Here is a 15,531-nt window from a genome sequence, read left to right on the forward strand (position 1 = left end):
CAGTGAAGCCCTTCTAGTCTCCAGATGAGGGCTGCTACGTTAGTTTCCCCTCCCGGCATTTTATTTAGCTAAAAAAAAATTGTTGAATGGACATGTAAAATTCCTCCATGCGACACAACACAATATCCTTATCTTCCATGCACCCAATTAGCTAGTTCGGGATCCATAGGAATGCTATGTTAGACGCCCCTTGTTACTTGTAAAAGAGAAATACCTATTCAAGTAATTCACAGCTATAACAATAATTACATATAACAATGATGTTATTAATATCCTGACCAAAAAAATTAATATGCTTAATATTTAATTTTAATTTGAAATAATCTCTCTTTTATTTTAACACCTCTCTGTATTCTCTCCGTGTCTCTGCATACGAAAGATTGGAGCAGAGGAGAGAGACAGAGAGAACCAGAGAGAGAAGGGAATGTGGTGAGAGAGAGAGAGAGAGAGAGAGAGAGAGAGAGAGAGAAGGGAAGCAGTGAACGGCTACCATTGACGCTCCCGAGTTCCATCCGCCATTTCCCCAACTCAGCCGGGCGGTAAGCCCACTGTCAATAGAGAGAGAGAGAGAGAGAGAGAGAGAGAGAGAGCACCGAAAATCCGTTCGCTTTTTTAACCTCCCAACCCCCTGCTCTTCCCCTTCCAAACCCCAAAAAAGCCGAATTTTGTTGTTCGTCCTCTTCGTTCCCGTCCCTGACAGGGCATGGGTTTTAAGGATCCATAGCGACGGTCCCTAATCCATCGAGGAAGACGAGGAAGAAGGGACCCAGAAGGGCCGGGTTGGAGCAACATTTCTGCTGCTTGTTTCAATCCATTCTCTGGTTCGCCTTCTTCTTCTTCACCTCCGTCGTCGTCGTCGTCATCATGTCTGATGCTGGGTATTATAGTAGTTCCAAGAAGTGTGATGATATCTGCGACGAAATCTGTGGCCAGGTAATTTTAAAAAAATAAAAGAGCTTTTCTATGTTTATATCTTTTTCCTCCTGGGAATTTCTGTATTTTCGTCCCCAATCTACCCAATCAATCATCTTGGAACCCTGGGACGGATCATGTGATGGTTTATGGTTTGTGATTCTGCAATGTTGTTGTCTGCAATTGGTTTCTGAACTCTTGAGGTTGTCGAATTAGTGGGGTTTCATTGAATAGGTAATTGAGTTTTCCCTTTAGTTTCTGGGCATTATCGGGCACCTGGTTCTATTGTCCCCCGTTTTGGTTTCGAGAAAGTTCTGTAGATTTTGGAATTAGTTCAGGTAGATTGTCGTGTTGCTTGCCCTTTTCAACTTGCACCAGAATGGTATCGAATCGTATTCGTAATTGATCGCCAGCTTAGCAAAGTCTGCTCCTTTCAATGTTTGAACAGGGGAGTCGTGCTGCTCTGAGCATGTCTCGGGTCCGGTGCTTCCTTCGAGGCCTTGAACTGAGGACGTGTGTCCTCTTCTTCGTCTTCATCCCCATCTTCATCTTTGGCATCTACTTGCATGGGCAGAAGATCTCCTACTTCCTGAGACCGCTCTGGGAGTCCCCTCCGAAGCCCTTCCATATAATCCCTCACTACTACCATGAGAACGTTTCAATGGAGACCCAGTGCCAGCTCCACGGGTGGAAAGTTCGAGAGTTCCCAAGACGGGTCTTCGATGCCGTTTTGTTTAACAATGAGGTCGACATCCTCACCCTTCGGTGGAACGAGCTCTACCCCTATGTGTCCCAGTTTGTCCTCCTTGAGTCGAACTCGACCTTCACTGGTATCCCCAAGAGACTTCTCTTTGCAGCGAACAGGGACAAGTTCAAGTTCGTTGAGCCCCGTCTCACTTACGGGACGATTGGAGGGCGGTTCAAGAAGGGAGAGAACCCATTCGTGGAAGAGGCTTACCAAAGAGTCGCGTTAGATCAACTACTTAAAATTGCGGGCATTGAGGATGATGATTTGTTGATCATGTCTGATGTCGATGAGATCCCAAGTGCCCACACAATCAATCTCCTCCGATGGTGTGATGATATCCCTCCAATTCTCCACTTGCAGCTGAGGAATTATTTGTATTCCTTTGAGTTCTATAAAGATAGTAAGAGCTGGAGAGCCTCCGTACATCGATATCAGACAGGAAATACTCTATACGCACATTATAGACAAACCGATGTCTTGCTAGCTGATTCAGGCTGGCATTGTAGCTTCTGCTTTCGTTACATCAGCCAGTTCGTGTTTAAGATGAAGGCTTACAGCCACTGCGATCGGGTGCGGTTCTCCCATTACTTGGACCCGAAGAGGATTCAGGATGTGATCTGTAAAGGTGCTAATCTGTTTGATATGCTTCCGGAAGAGTACACATTTAAGGAGATTATCGGGAAGATGGGGCCCATCCCTCACACTTATTCGGCTGTACATCTCCCTTCTTACCTCTTAAATCATGCAGAAGAGTACAGGTTCTTGTTGCCTGGGAACTGCAAGAGAGAGAGTGGCTGAGGCACTCGTTTGGAAAGACAAAGGTAGATGTAGGCATTGGTGTATAAAGATGAGAAGAGGGCATTTCTTGGCCATAGGTGTTGACATTACTAATATTTATTTGTGAGGTCTTCTAGTATATACTTATCTTCGGGAATCACGAAGTGTTCGGAACGAGGGATGGAGGGTGGGAGGGAGTAGCGGTTGTGGCGTGCGGAGAGATCTTTGCGTGCAACTTCTTGTCGGTATTTTTCCCGGCCCACTGCTGATTTATATTTACATTACATTGTGAGCTGTGACATTCCCCAGCAGCCTTTTCTCTGCTGGGGAATTTTTGCTGTGGAAAAATCTAATTTAATCCGTACCTACAGAGATTCATTTACTAAATTGCTGTATATTCTTCCATGAACGTATATTTGCTGATTACATGGAACTCTTCTTGTCTATTCTTTCGTAACATTCTCTGTATGATACGATCGAATAATATGGGAGTATGATTCCATGACATTATGTCGTGGATTTTAATCCCTTCCCTACCGTTCCAGTCACTGCCATTTGGTGTCTGTTCCCGCTACTTCTTAGCTGCTGCAAGCAACATTCGTCGGTGTTGGTAAGAGCAGATATATGAAAGTCCGAATGCGATTCATCTGATGAATTACTTATAAGCATCCACGACGACATGTTTGGGGCAGATGCAGTGACATTGGAGGTTCGGAAGCCTCTTCTTATGCCACTTTTGAGTTCAGGGACCCCCAAAAAAAATAAAAAAATGTCCTTTTCTTTTGTTGCCGTTTTTATGTGGCAGAGAAACATACTGGATGAGGTGGTTTCCTTGGCCTTTTGTCAACGGAGAAAGGTTGGCCTTAAGCTTTTCATATACAGGGCAACGTCTCTGCCGTTAAAGGTGCAATGAGAAAGTGCCCTATGAACTAATTAGAATGCGTGCTTCTCGGATATCGGTACTGTGCATAAACCCCTATCTACCGTTGGATCGGGGAAGTCCCTCCTAGCAAGGAGGATTGCTCCCTTCCGATCCAGCGGCGGATGGGGTTAAGGCACGTTACAACACCGGTGCCATAGAACTGTGCGAAAAATTTAGGATCTACTCATCGCCTGCTCATTCTCGTCCACCAGATTACACCTAAGTGATGTGCAGCTGTGTTTCTTCGGAGGATTTATGAAAATGGAAAAAGGGCATCAGTTTGAAATCAATTCTTTGGAGAATTAATTTGACCTCATTTCAGCTCGTCTCGATCCAAATAAGTTTAATTCAATTGTAAATGAATTATATTATTTGAATAGATTTAATTAAAATGAATTGAATACCGTTGTTTGGAGTACATATTAGAATGATTATTTATAAATAAATTTGAGATCTAAAATTAAACTTGAAAGTACCTAGGGTTTGTATTATATCCCAAATCTATTCTACGGTGACTTTCCGTCAAAAATGGATTGAGAGGTCGACATGGCTTAGTTCAGGGGGTAACGGTTCTTACAGTGAATACTCTTTTAACCGAGCCATGTCAACTTCTCCATGCATTTTTTATGAAGCAAAAGTCACAATCGGATAGATAAATACAAATATTGAACCGGATCGATTCACTTACATAAATCTCTTTCAATATAATTTTTTTATTATTATTTTACTGCAAAAATAAATCAAAAATTGGAAAATAGAAAAAAAAATTCCCGCCACGAACTTATTGGTCATTGACAAGAGGAGGGAATGGTACGGTGCAACGTGTCCAAGAACGTGGATTCGTACAACGACTTCACGCGCCGTTACCTTTTTGACAAAGGACAGCATCTCATTTAGATTGATTAAATTGACGGGGTTTAGCTATCGTTTGGTCCAACTGTCACCGGCGGCAAGATCTCCGTCGATCAAACACGTGGAAGTGAAACCACCCTCTCATAACTAATGGAAAAAAAGATAACCCCCACAAAATGTTCTGCTTTACTGGCAAAAAGAGATTGGAGTTCGGGATTGATGTAGACCGATACCTCGATAAGGATCAAAACGACACTTGAACGAAAAAATAATTATTCTCAATCAATAAAGACTCGATCAATACATACTCGATATGCAGTAGTTTCACTGCCAAGGGAGGAAAAAAGCAAGGAAAAAAAAAAGTCGTACACATAGTAAGTTGACGGGGGGCAATTGTCCCCTTAATTGTTGCATAAGTAAAATTGTCAAATTTTAAAATTTTGGCCCCTAGTAAATATAATTATGCCCCTGAAATATATTATTTGACTTTGTCCCTGGGATCTTCTTAGGAGTCCCAGTAAAATTAAAGAACTTTTAACGTGTCTCGACCTAATTGGAAAAATAAAAGTATCATTTGTATTTCATTTTTGAAATTCAAAATCAAGAAGAAGTAATTAATTGTCTTTTTTAGGATGGAATATTATCTCCTCCAGCTAGAAATTTTGATAGTTTAAGTATAATCTTTTTTAATTATGTGAAAGGATTTGGAAATCGAATTTACATGATATTAAGATTTACTAAAACCCGATCTTTACATCAGGTAAGTTAAGGCCAAAAGGATTGGTCGTTAGGCAAGATACCATAAGAGGAGAAAGTCACAAGTAACTAAATTACCCTCCGAGAGCATTTATAAATGCTATTTTTTTTAATGAATTTCATTTTATGAATTTATTTTCATTGTCTTATTTATTTATACGCTAAATATAGCTTTATAATATTACCTTGATTGTCAAGGATCTTTAGACCCAAGTTGGAAATATACAAAGGGAATCCTAGATTAACAAAAGAGTTGAGACTCGCATCCTATCGGCTTAAATTTTTAAGATGCAATGGGCCCAACCCCTTGAAGGCCCGTTGAGTGTTTAACATGATATCAGAGTTAGGTCAAAACCCCACGCCAATGTGCTAATTATGCAAAATTTCGCATCTACGCGCTTACGCTACGCATCACTCTACGCGCCACTGCGCTTACTAGCATGCTGAGTTCGTGTCTCGTCCAGTCTCATCCTGGCTATGAATCCACGCTGCATGTGAGGGCTGGTGTCAAGAATTCTTAAATCCCACATTGAAAATATACAAAGATAATCCTGGATTTATAAGAGGATTGAGACTCGCATCTTATCAACTTAAACTTTTATGATGCAAATAGGCCCAATTCTTTGTAGGCCTGTTGAATATTTGACATTGATTATAGTTAAATATATATATATATATATATATATATACCATTACAAAAGAAAGATGAAGAATAGCTTGTCCATCTTTCCTTCTCCCAAAAATGCCCTTATGAAAATTATTATGATTCATTGATGACAACTAAATTAAGGGAAGTTATAGGGTAATTTTGTGAATCACTATAATTAATAATTACTAACTTCCCAACTTCTCTCTATACTATTTCTGGGTCTCTCTTCCTTTTTCTCTCTCTTTCATCTCTCTCTCTTTCCCTCTCTATTTTCTATCCCCACATAATTTTTTTTATAATTTTAATCTTTTTTTATGAGTAATACTAAATGTTATTGCAATTAGTAAGAAACATCACGGAACGTCATTGCAAGGATATCAAGGATATCCCTCGAAGATAGTAAGAGCATTGTAGCCTAAACTAAAGCCAAGTTGACAAAGGTCATGCACCTAGTAATTTAACGCTCTAGGGACCCAACTGCAATTGACGTTCTACTACTAATAAAGTGTCAGTTTCAATGCAAATTTTCGACCATCCTGCATTATGGGCTAAGGAAATGGCAAGAAGGATTGTAGCAACTTTTACTTGTAACGTTGATGTCACCTTGACGGGTGCACACCATGACTGGATGATGATTTGATAGTGGAGCCGAGCTACCCCTGATATATATGCTTTGTCTCCTCTCCAAGCTGCATCATAGTTGATTTTCCATCATCCAGGTCTCAAGTTCTGCGAGCAGTTCTTGGGGGCTGTAAAGTTCAATCATGGAGAGCGTCCAACATAATGGGGTAGTTCTCCGACATGCCAGGACATTGGAGATGGTTCCAAGCTTCGAGCTGGGGAGTTGTCGAGTTGTTAGAAGATTGTAGTTGTTAATGGTCTCTATGGCTCAAATGCTCCGTAAAAGCTTTCCTAATGCGCTGCAACATTCGCTTGAGTTTAGTCCTAGTTCCTGTAAACAAACTTTCATTTCTTAAGTTCCATAAAGTGTAAAGAATAATAGCACCATAAGTTGAGAAAGACAAAGGATCTATATGGTTAATAAAAAGCATAGTAAGTGGCTGCACAATAAAATTTATAATATCAGACAAAGAGTTTGTAGGGAAATTATCTGAGATCAAGTTCCATGGTGTTTCCCTCCATGTCACTCGATAATAGATATAGCTATGAAATAGGTGGGTAAAATTATCGGAACCAGATTGACAAAGGGGACATGATGTTCTACTTCGATCAAACCATGGGAGGCATTCACTCGCTACTCTCTACATGTGGATTTTCAATTTTTGGTGAATTTGTAGACTTCACATGCACTTCCATTTAACCATAGAATTTTGATTGAATCGAGATCTTTGATCCAGCAAATAAAAAGTTTTTGTGATCTCCTGAAGAGGTGGGAGTCCAAACAATATAATCATCTAAGTCTTCTAACAGATTTCTGATAAAAGGAATAATATACCTTTTCGGGTGGAAGAGCAGGCTCAATTACCTATAGGGTGGCAAGTACCTACCTAGAGAGTATCACGACACCATTGCAGCCCATTCCAAATGTGCGATGAGCTGGTCATGGATCTTTGTTTAGGGATAGAAATTGTCGTACTTTGCTTTCATTGCCCTCATTAATAAGCTGTATTGTTTGAAGTTAAAGCCCAAGTTGTTTTGGAGAGCATGGCCTTATTAGAGTCTTCTGCTCTTCTAAAACCCAAGCCACCTGAGGCTTTCGGTTGGCAGAGGGTATTATAGCTTTTCGAGGTGTAGTAGGAACCTGATCCCTCGTTGCTTCCCCACCAGAATCGTCTATTGAGCTGGTCCATCTTATTTAGAGTGGTCTTTGGTAAATGGAACAGGGACATAATATATATTGGAGTACTACAAATGATCGAGTTAATGAGGGTCGCTCTACCTGCCCATAAAAGGTTTTTTGATTTCCAGGCCTTTAACTTACATTTGATCTTGTCGATGAGAAACTGAAAGGATTCCTTTTTCCTTTTGCGAAGAAAGAGTAGATTGCCATGGTATTGAGTATCGGCCTTGAGCTTTTTAATTCCGAGCATGTTCTTGATGCTTTAACGCCTCAAGGCTTGGGTATTTTTTGAGAAGACTGCCTCAGATTTGTCAAGATTAATTTGTTGGTCCAACCAGGAAGAAAACTTCTCCAAGATTTTTTTTGTAGGAATGATGTCAGAGTTTGTGACCCCTGAGAGGATGAGCAAATCATCGACAAACATGAGATGAGAGATGGTAGGTCCGCCATGACTAATTTGAACGCCTTTAATCACACCATTTGCCTCAACCTTGTAGAGTAATCTAGACAAGATTTCCATTGATATGATGAAGAGATAAAGGGAGATGGGGTCGCCTTGTTGAGGCTTCTTTTCCGGATGAAGTGCCCGTGGGGAGATCCATTGATGAGAATCAATAGTGAAGTAGTGGAAAAACATTGTTCGATCAAGGAAATAACTTTGGAATCAAACACGAAGTTTTTTTATGGTGTGTTTGGTTTTTGAGTTGAGATTTTAACTCAACTTAACTTATTTTTGGGAATAAGAAAAGATAAAAAATAATTATTACAAATGTTGAAAAATATATAGATGTGTAAGAATATATATATATATATGTATATATAGATGTAAAGTAGATAGGGTATTTATTATTAAAAAATTGATTATAAAAGTGGTTAGAAAAAATATGAGTGAGAATAAAAAGACAAAACAGTAATAATTGTAATGTTGTATTTATAAAAGAATATAATTGAGTTGGGTAAAGTAAAATTTTAATCCTAAAACCAAACAAGTCAAAAACTTGGATGATAAAACTCCATTCCAATTTATCAAAAGCTTTTATAAAATCGATTTTCATTCCAACCCAGCCCCTACGAGCCTTGTTGTTTTTCATGTATTGAAGTATTTCATGGGTAAGGATTCCGTTTTCATTTATCCATCTTCATTCAATAAAAGCTGTTTGATTTGGAGATACAATTCTATGAAGGAAGGGTTTGAGGATTCAACTAAAATTTTCGAAATTGCTTTATAAGAAACATTGCATAGGCTAATCGGACGAAAATCTTCAAAATCTGCAAGCCCCTGGCTTTTTTGGGATAAGGGTAATGAAAGTATTATTCTACTCTTTTAAAAGAAATCCATTTGGAAAAAATCTTTGCATAGCAGAGCTGAGAAAGAGGTTGAACTGTCTCCCCATAAAAATTATAGAAAAGAGCTGGTAGCCCATCGAGGCCTAGGGCTTTGAGGTTTGGCATAGCTTTTAAGGCTCGGGAAATTTCATTAATGATTGGGATGTCAGTAAGTTTCCGGTTCTCTTCTTCAGTGATAATCGGGTTAATAAGCCCCCTCTAGATCTACAGGGAATCAGGGATTATAGGACGAGAAGAGGTGTGTAAATTTTTGGTTAAAATAATTACCAATGTCCTTCGGATCTTGGATTGTAACTCCATTCTTCAATTTGATTGCTTCAATATAATTTTTACGGCATCGGATAATTGTTAAGAGATAGAAGAACTTGATATTTCTGTTACCGTCTTTCAGCCATAACTCTAGGAACTTCTGTCTCCATATCAGGTCTTTTCTGGTTAGTAGTTCAATGAGCTCTAATTCAAACCTGATCTCCTTCTCCATATTTTGTTTACTGGGGTCTTGGTATTGTATCTTCTCCAATTTTTCGAGTGCTTCTGCAATTCTAATATCACAAAAGCCAAAACAATTCATGTTCTACCCTCTCAAGTCTTTTTTTTTACCACTTTGATTTTACCAAAGAGTTGGAAAGGTTTTGAACCTATGATCGTTGTTTCCCATGCTTTTTTAATGACATAAGCACTTGAAAGATCCCTAGTCCGAGCCTCCTCGAAGCTAAAAGGCCTACGGTCAGTGGATGATTCCAATCACAATTTGACTAAGATTGGGTTGTGGACGAATTTAGCAGCAAGAAGATGTACAACCCCAGCCTTAGGAAAATGGATTATTCATTCGCTATTTGCAATGGCTCTATCAAGTCTTTGTTTGATATGGGCTAGACCAAGCCTTTTATTTCTCTAAGTGATTTTCCAACAAAACCCAAGTCCACATAACTTGAGAGAATACGAAAGTCCTCGAGAAAAGACCTAGAGGAGGAGGCCTGGTTCCTACCTCCTCTTTTGTCAATTGAACTATTTATTTCATTGAGGTCTCCTACTATAAGCCACAGGCAACTAATGGAATCAGACATGCAATTAAGCTCATTCCAAAAGGCTGACTTAAGAGAGGCATAAGGAGGGCCATAGACACAAGTTAATAACCAAGCAATATGAAGCATAGGATGTTTAATATTGGCATGAATGTAAAAGCAAGAGTGCTTTAATATAGTTACAGAAAGTTCCTATGTCCACATTAAGCAGAGTCCTCCAGCTGAGTTCCTAGCCTCAACACAAAAAAGATTGTCGAAGTTGCATCTATTGGCGATCTCCTCGCATCTACCATAAACCATTTTGGCAATGACGGGTCCTTCCAATTGATTTCTGGAACTTCACCCACCTTGCTTGTAGCAAATTAGATGTTCTGATAGGAGACCAATTCCGGCAAGATCCCCCTACTTTGATTCCAAAAGTTGATGGTTCCAAAGGCAACCTCTTTGATGGTGAGATTTCTATTCCAATGAGCAAGCATTAGATGAGCACCTCTGTGTGAGAAGGCTCCACCTTTTCCTGTCGATAAGAGGTCGCTGAAGAAATACTTCAGAATTTTTTTTGGTAGGTATCAGAGACGATTGTCATGGATCGTTTTTGGTGCCAGGCTTTGTGAATGTGAAGGATTATTTGATTTGGGGGGGAGGGCAACCTAAAGCCCCAGGGCTTAACCAACAAGGTCAAGGTTGAGTTTTCTCCGATGGCCTCTTTGTTGGTCTCAAGTTCAAGGGTCTCAGCTTGCTCAGCTACAGTAATTTGGGACAGAAGCATGAAGGAGAGGAACACATCCAGATCAATGGGAACGAAGAGAAAACGAAGGGAAAAAGACAGGGGGGCCTCCAACGGGGGAGGGATAGTGCTCCAACAAAGAGAGGATTTTCTCTCTCTAAAAGCCATAGGGAGAGGTTTCTTTTGGATTCTAGACCTTTATAATTTTTTTATCTAATATTGTTAGTAATTTATATATGTTCAGAAATTATGAATAATAATTATATATTTGCAAAGATTTTATCAAAGAAATGATAAAAATTATACTAGACAATGGGTAACGCGAATAAGAGTCGTTAGAGAATAATGTTGATAACAGAATGAAACGGTGTTCCAGAAATCTTACCAAAAACTGTGAATTGGAAACTTTATGGTGTAAAATCTGCATATAGTGCTGGCAAATTTCTAGTATTGCTAAAAAAAAGTTCTTGGCTCCGACTATATTTTGGATAAATTCTATCAATAGAGAAAAGCTTTGGAACACTTTGGACTAGGATTACTTGTCCAATGAAATGAAAATAACTTTCGAATTCGAAGGTTAAATAATCACATTTTCATGCCTTCTTTCTACGGTGCAGGCTATTGAAAAACCATGCCTTTTGAAGCAAAGATTATACTCGTTAAAGTTTTGATTAATGGGGATCATTATGACAGGACGGAGCTGAAGGCCGAGGCTGGCACCTTGTTCTTATCCAATGTGTGATCCTAACCAGCCAATCAAGTCGTTGTAGTATAGTGGTGAGTATTCCCGCCTGTCACGCGGGTGACCCGGGTTCGATCCCCGGCAACGGCGTTTCTTTTTTTCTCTATTTTATTCTCAACTAAATTTTTCTTTGCATAAACAAATAAGAATTTCGACCCAATATATTTCGATTTTCTCTATTTTATTCTCAACTGAAATTTTCATTGCAGAAGGGAATTTTCTTCGAATGTTAAAATTTTAAAAGAATTTAAACAAATAAGAATTCCGACAAACATGGATACGTGACACAAAGCACATCATCGAACACAATCAAAGCTTTATTATAAAATCTAAAACAATCTTTCTTCTTCTATTTGCTTCATACATTGAAGTCTCTGCAAGCAATGGGAGCTTCTTACATCGGAGCAAAGAACAGAGCGAAGGCATTTGGACGATGGACTTTTTAAACTTTACAAGAACAAACACATCACAGCAACCTCCAGCTCCAATGTGTCCTCCAACTTTCCGATGACCACTCTTCATGTCAGTGACAAAGCCTAGGTCAATCTACACTGTGTGAAGAAAACGAAAAATTCTCCTTGATGGTTTTATTGGGCTATCACCTTGAATCAATAGATCAGTAGCACCGGTGGAAACAGAAGAAGAAGCCCCGAGGCTGCTGTTGGTCCATCATGATCTGGGTTGAGGGGGTCTCAGCGGAGCTGTCCCTTGCAGGCATCAGAGCACTGGTCCCGGGAGATTCAGGCGGAAAAACTGTGTTCCCGGAAGGGAAAATCCTGGGAGGAATCAGGGGCTCTGGAGGAGAGATGGTTGAGAGGTAGTGGAGAAGCATGCGGATTATCTGGGTGAAGTTTGGCCGGTCATTCGGGTCCTCCTTCCAGCAAGAGGTCACGATCAATGCAAGATCCTCTGGAAGATTCTCGACGCTCGGCCTGAAATTCTGGAACAGGGCAGCAGTTTATTGACTGGATGAACCTTCTACAATAGATTAGGACTAGACAAACAAATGGACTTCACGCATGCAGAAGAATGACAAATTGCTCAGACTGGATTCTGGCCCTGACAAGACCAAATTAGCTGGTTGGAACTGCCAGGCCAGGCTAACCACATAGCCATTCCAATTCTCGATAAAACAATATCTGCAATGAACTCGTGAAAATACTTCATAGAAATGCTTAAAATCAGTCTGCGTTACCTAAATTCAATCACTTATCGAGGGGAAAAAAAAAAGTCGATCTCTTTCTCTATTAATTTGTTGTCACATTTATGTCGTCAAATGATTATTTCAAACTAATGAACACCCGATAACTTCACCAATCATGCTTGAAACCACAGCCTAGTTTTTTTCCGGAATTTTAAGTTGGTATGAAGGAGCAGCAGCAATTGCACATTGGCCTTGGATTAAATTAGTCAGCGACTCTCCTTTTGCCCTCAAATGTACTAAACCGGGAAGCCCATAATAATATATTGATAACAGAAGTGACAAAATGATCTGGGAACTTAACCAGGAATAGAAGAACTACCTTAAAAGCAGCTGCATAAGCTGCCTGAAGATTCGACATGCCTTCAAAGGGCAGCTTATTGTGGACGAGCTCCCACAACACAATAGCGAAGCTGTAAGCATCCACCTTGTTATTGTAATGCTTCTTCTCCCCACGCCTCAGCGTCACAGTGCTGTAGAGCTGCCAGGGAGAATAAGATAAGTAATGATTTTACGCAAACCGGATGACAAGGGCAAATAGGTCAAGCACAGTAATTGTAAAATTCAAGTAATTTATGACTCACTTCTGGGGCCATCCAACGATATGTTCCCGTTTCGGCAGTCATCATTTCTGTCAAAGACTCTTCTCTTGCTAACCCAAAATCGGCAAGTTTCACCGTCTTATGGTCCGCAGTCAAGAGGAGGTTCTCTAGACGAAAGGGAGAGGGAACAGTAAGTGAAAATTAGTCTTTAACACTGCGGGTTTTTCACGAAAAATTTTTAGCTCTGTGAAATTCCAAATTTGAAATAGATTCGCTGTCGAAGCTTTCCCATATCTATGTCAGATTAGCAAACTGATGGATAAAAAACTGTAAAAATATAGTTTGCATTCATTTTCCACCTTTAACATCAAAAATCAGAAGCTGCAAAAGAAGAAAAACTGACTACATTTTAAAAAATCAGCTGAGTTTCAATCCATTTTTTGCTAACATGAGACAACCTTATTTAAGTTCTGCCCCAAATATGTGAGATTTAATTTCTTGAGAGAAAATGCCCATGTTTTCATCCTAGAAAATCTCAATTAAAATATAACACCTAATATTTCTCCTGTTTCCTGTTTTCTTGAAGAAGAAAAACCACAAGCACCCCCCACTACCAAATGAAGCCTAGACTTTTAAGCGAGATGTTCGATCATCCAGCAGTTGCTAAGAAGTTAAATTATGGATCTTGAAAGGCATATCTACTTAATCCTGCTCTGCTATATGATAAGACATGAAAAGGTACATTATTCTCAAGAGATTACCCGGTTTCAGGTCTCGGTGAATGATCCCATGAGAGTGCAAGCACTCCATAGCACGAGCAATATCAAGCGCGAAAGCAACAGCCACCCGCATGTCTAGGCGCCGAGGCTGTGTGTTGAGCAGATATTTACGCAAGGTTCCCCCCAGCAGGAGTTCAGTCACTATCACCATCACTGGTTGTTTGCAGGCCCCGATAAACTGGTAAAAGGATAGGTCAAAGAGCTTCAGTTACATAACTTATGTTGGAGCATTTGCACGGTCTACATCTACTACTAAAAGGGCACAGCAGAAAAGATCTAAGACCTGCCCACTTTCTCGTGAGACAAACATGCTTAGTCGGCCCTCACGATTGTCCTCCCATGTCAGACTTAGATGCTTGGCCCCTTAATACTTGGGGAAAATTCTCGGGTTAATTCCCAAAATTCTAACTGTTTTCCTAATTGCATCTTCTGCTCTCCCCCTTGGAATAATTTTGCTTCCTAATATGAAATCCTAGCTAGCATCCCTCCTGCTTAGCACTAATCTGTTCGCATACAGGAATTAGCAGGTTTGCTGCTTATATAGGTTAAAGGGACAACCTTAACTAGATTCTTGTGTTGAACTCTAGACAACATTGCAACCTCCCTCGCGAACCTTGCTTCTTTCTTGGCGATTTCCTCCGGGGTCTCCCCCCTCTGAATAACCTTGACAGCAACATTCTGATTCCTGTACCTGAAAATCCACAAAAATTAACTTCATGATGCATCGCCATTCCCGCTAAAATCGGGTAAACAAACTTCAAGAATTCAGACCATTTAATCGATAAACTCAACCGAACTTCAAGGGAAATTCAAAAACTTACTTGCCCTCATAAACTTTAGCATGGGCTCCTTCTCCAATCTTGGGCCCAACAAAGAGACTCTTAGGATCAATCAGCCACTTTGTATCCATATTGAACTCTCCCCCAGTGTAAAACCCATTCCCTGATCCCATCTTCCCTCCCCAAAACCACACTCACCACAGCAAGCAAACAATCCAACTAATTTACACCCATGAAGCCAACCGCTCTCAGCATAATTCACTCAGAGCAGCACACCGGAGACCTCAGACAACCTCAGAAGCTGCTGAGACAGCACAAGCAACGATTCTCAGGATATGATATGACCCAACAGGCATAAGCTATCGGATACACGACAGGATTGGACAATAATTGCAAGCAAGCAAGAGACTTCCTATAAGAAGACCCACACCCCAGAAATCACGGCCGGGCAGATCGGAAGCAATCAATCTATCTTAATGATATTCACATCCGTTCCCTTATTTCGGAGGCCAAAAGGACAAAAGCCCAAGTGGTCCCTTTCGTGTCTTTCCTCAGACGCAGAGAGGCCGCCACCTATAGAATAGTAATGCCCAAGAACTTATCTACTGGGGTTGCAAGCAGCAAATTAAGAACAGAGCAGAGAAATGGAAGAGGTGGGGAGGGAGATGGGGGGCAGGGAGAGAGAGGAGAGGAGAAGAATTTGGGTGAGTTAATAATGAATGAACCAAAGGTTATTATTGCGCGTATGGACAGGCCATGTCTTCCCGTGGAAAAATGTTGCAGATAAAGCCACGGAACGGAAGAGAGGGGAAGGAATTCAGTCGCTGTCAGAGCAGAGAAGAGTGGGTCTGTCTCTGTTTTTCTTTTTTTTTTTCTTTTCTCGCTTCTTTTTCCTAAGGGAAACAGTGAAACTTTGACCGTTAAATAAACCGAGTTATGAAGACAGAGAGAGGGAGAGAGAGAGGGGAGGAG

General features: G+C 40.3%; 2 protein-coding genes and 1 non-coding gene across 3 annotated transcripts; 2 read left to right on the forward strand and 1 right to left on the reverse strand.

Moving 5' to 3' along the window:
- Nucleotides 1-375: 375 nt before the first annotated feature.
- Nucleotides 376-2,824, forward strand: LOC116215463. Its single transcript, XM_031551180.1, has 2 exons — nucleotides 376-933; nucleotides 1,361-2,824. Exons 1-2 carry the CDS (start codon nucleotides 865-867, stop codon nucleotides 2,456-2,458), a joined length of 1,167 nt encoding a protein of 388 aa, XP_031407040.1. The 5' UTR covers nucleotides 376-864; the 3' UTR covers nucleotides 2,459-2,824.
- An 8,452-nt stretch (nucleotides 2,825-11,276) lies between these two features.
- TRNAD-GUC lies at nucleotides 11,277-11,348 on the forward strand. The gene has a single exon. It is a non-coding gene; the product is annotated as a tRNA-Asp (tRNA).
- A 206-nt stretch (nucleotides 11,349-11,554) lies between these two features.
- On the reverse strand, nucleotides 11,555-15,432 carry LOC116214645 (serine/threonine-protein kinase STY13-like). Its single transcript, XM_031550043.1, has 6 exons — nucleotides 14,602-15,432; nucleotides 14,339-14,471; nucleotides 13,763-13,958; nucleotides 13,044-13,168; nucleotides 12,782-12,940; nucleotides 11,555-12,198 (listed from the first exon to the last, which is right to left on the reverse strand). Exons 1-6 carry the CDS (start codon nucleotides 14,730-14,732, stop codon nucleotides 11,875-11,877), a joined length of 1,068 nt encoding a protein of 355 aa, XP_031405903.1. The 5' UTR covers nucleotides 14,733-15,432; the 3' UTR covers nucleotides 11,555-11,874.
- Nucleotides 15,433-15,531: the final 99 nt, after the last annotated feature.

Source organism: Punica granatum, chromosome 7 (genome assembly GCF_007655135.1).
Source record: "Punica granatum isolate Tunisia-2019 chromosome 7, ASM765513v2, whole genome shotgun sequence".
NCBI lineage: Eukaryota > Viridiplantae > Streptophyta > Magnoliopsida > Myrtales > Lythraceae > Punica > Punica granatum.

Coding starts and splice junctions, on each gene's coding strand:
- LOC116215463 (XM_031551180.1), top strand. CDS start 865: ATGTCTGATGCTGGGTATTATAGTAGTTCCAAGAAGTGTGATGATATC. Junction 934..1,360: donor GCGACGAAATCTGTGGCCAG/GTAATTTTAAAA, acceptor ATGTTTGAACAG/GGGAGTCGTGCTGCTCTGAG.
- LOC116214645 (XM_031550043.1), bottom strand. CDS start 14,732: ATGGGATCAGGGAATGGGTTTTACACTGGGGGAGAGTTCAATATGGAT. Junction 13,169..13,762: donor TCACCGAGACCTGAAACCGG/GTAATCTCTTGA, acceptor CCTTTCGTCTAG/AGAACCTCCTCTTGACTGCG. Junction 12,199..12,781: donor CTTATGCAGCTGCTTTTAAG/GTAGTTCTTCTA, acceptor GCCCTGTTCCAG/AATTTCAGGCCGAGCGTCGA.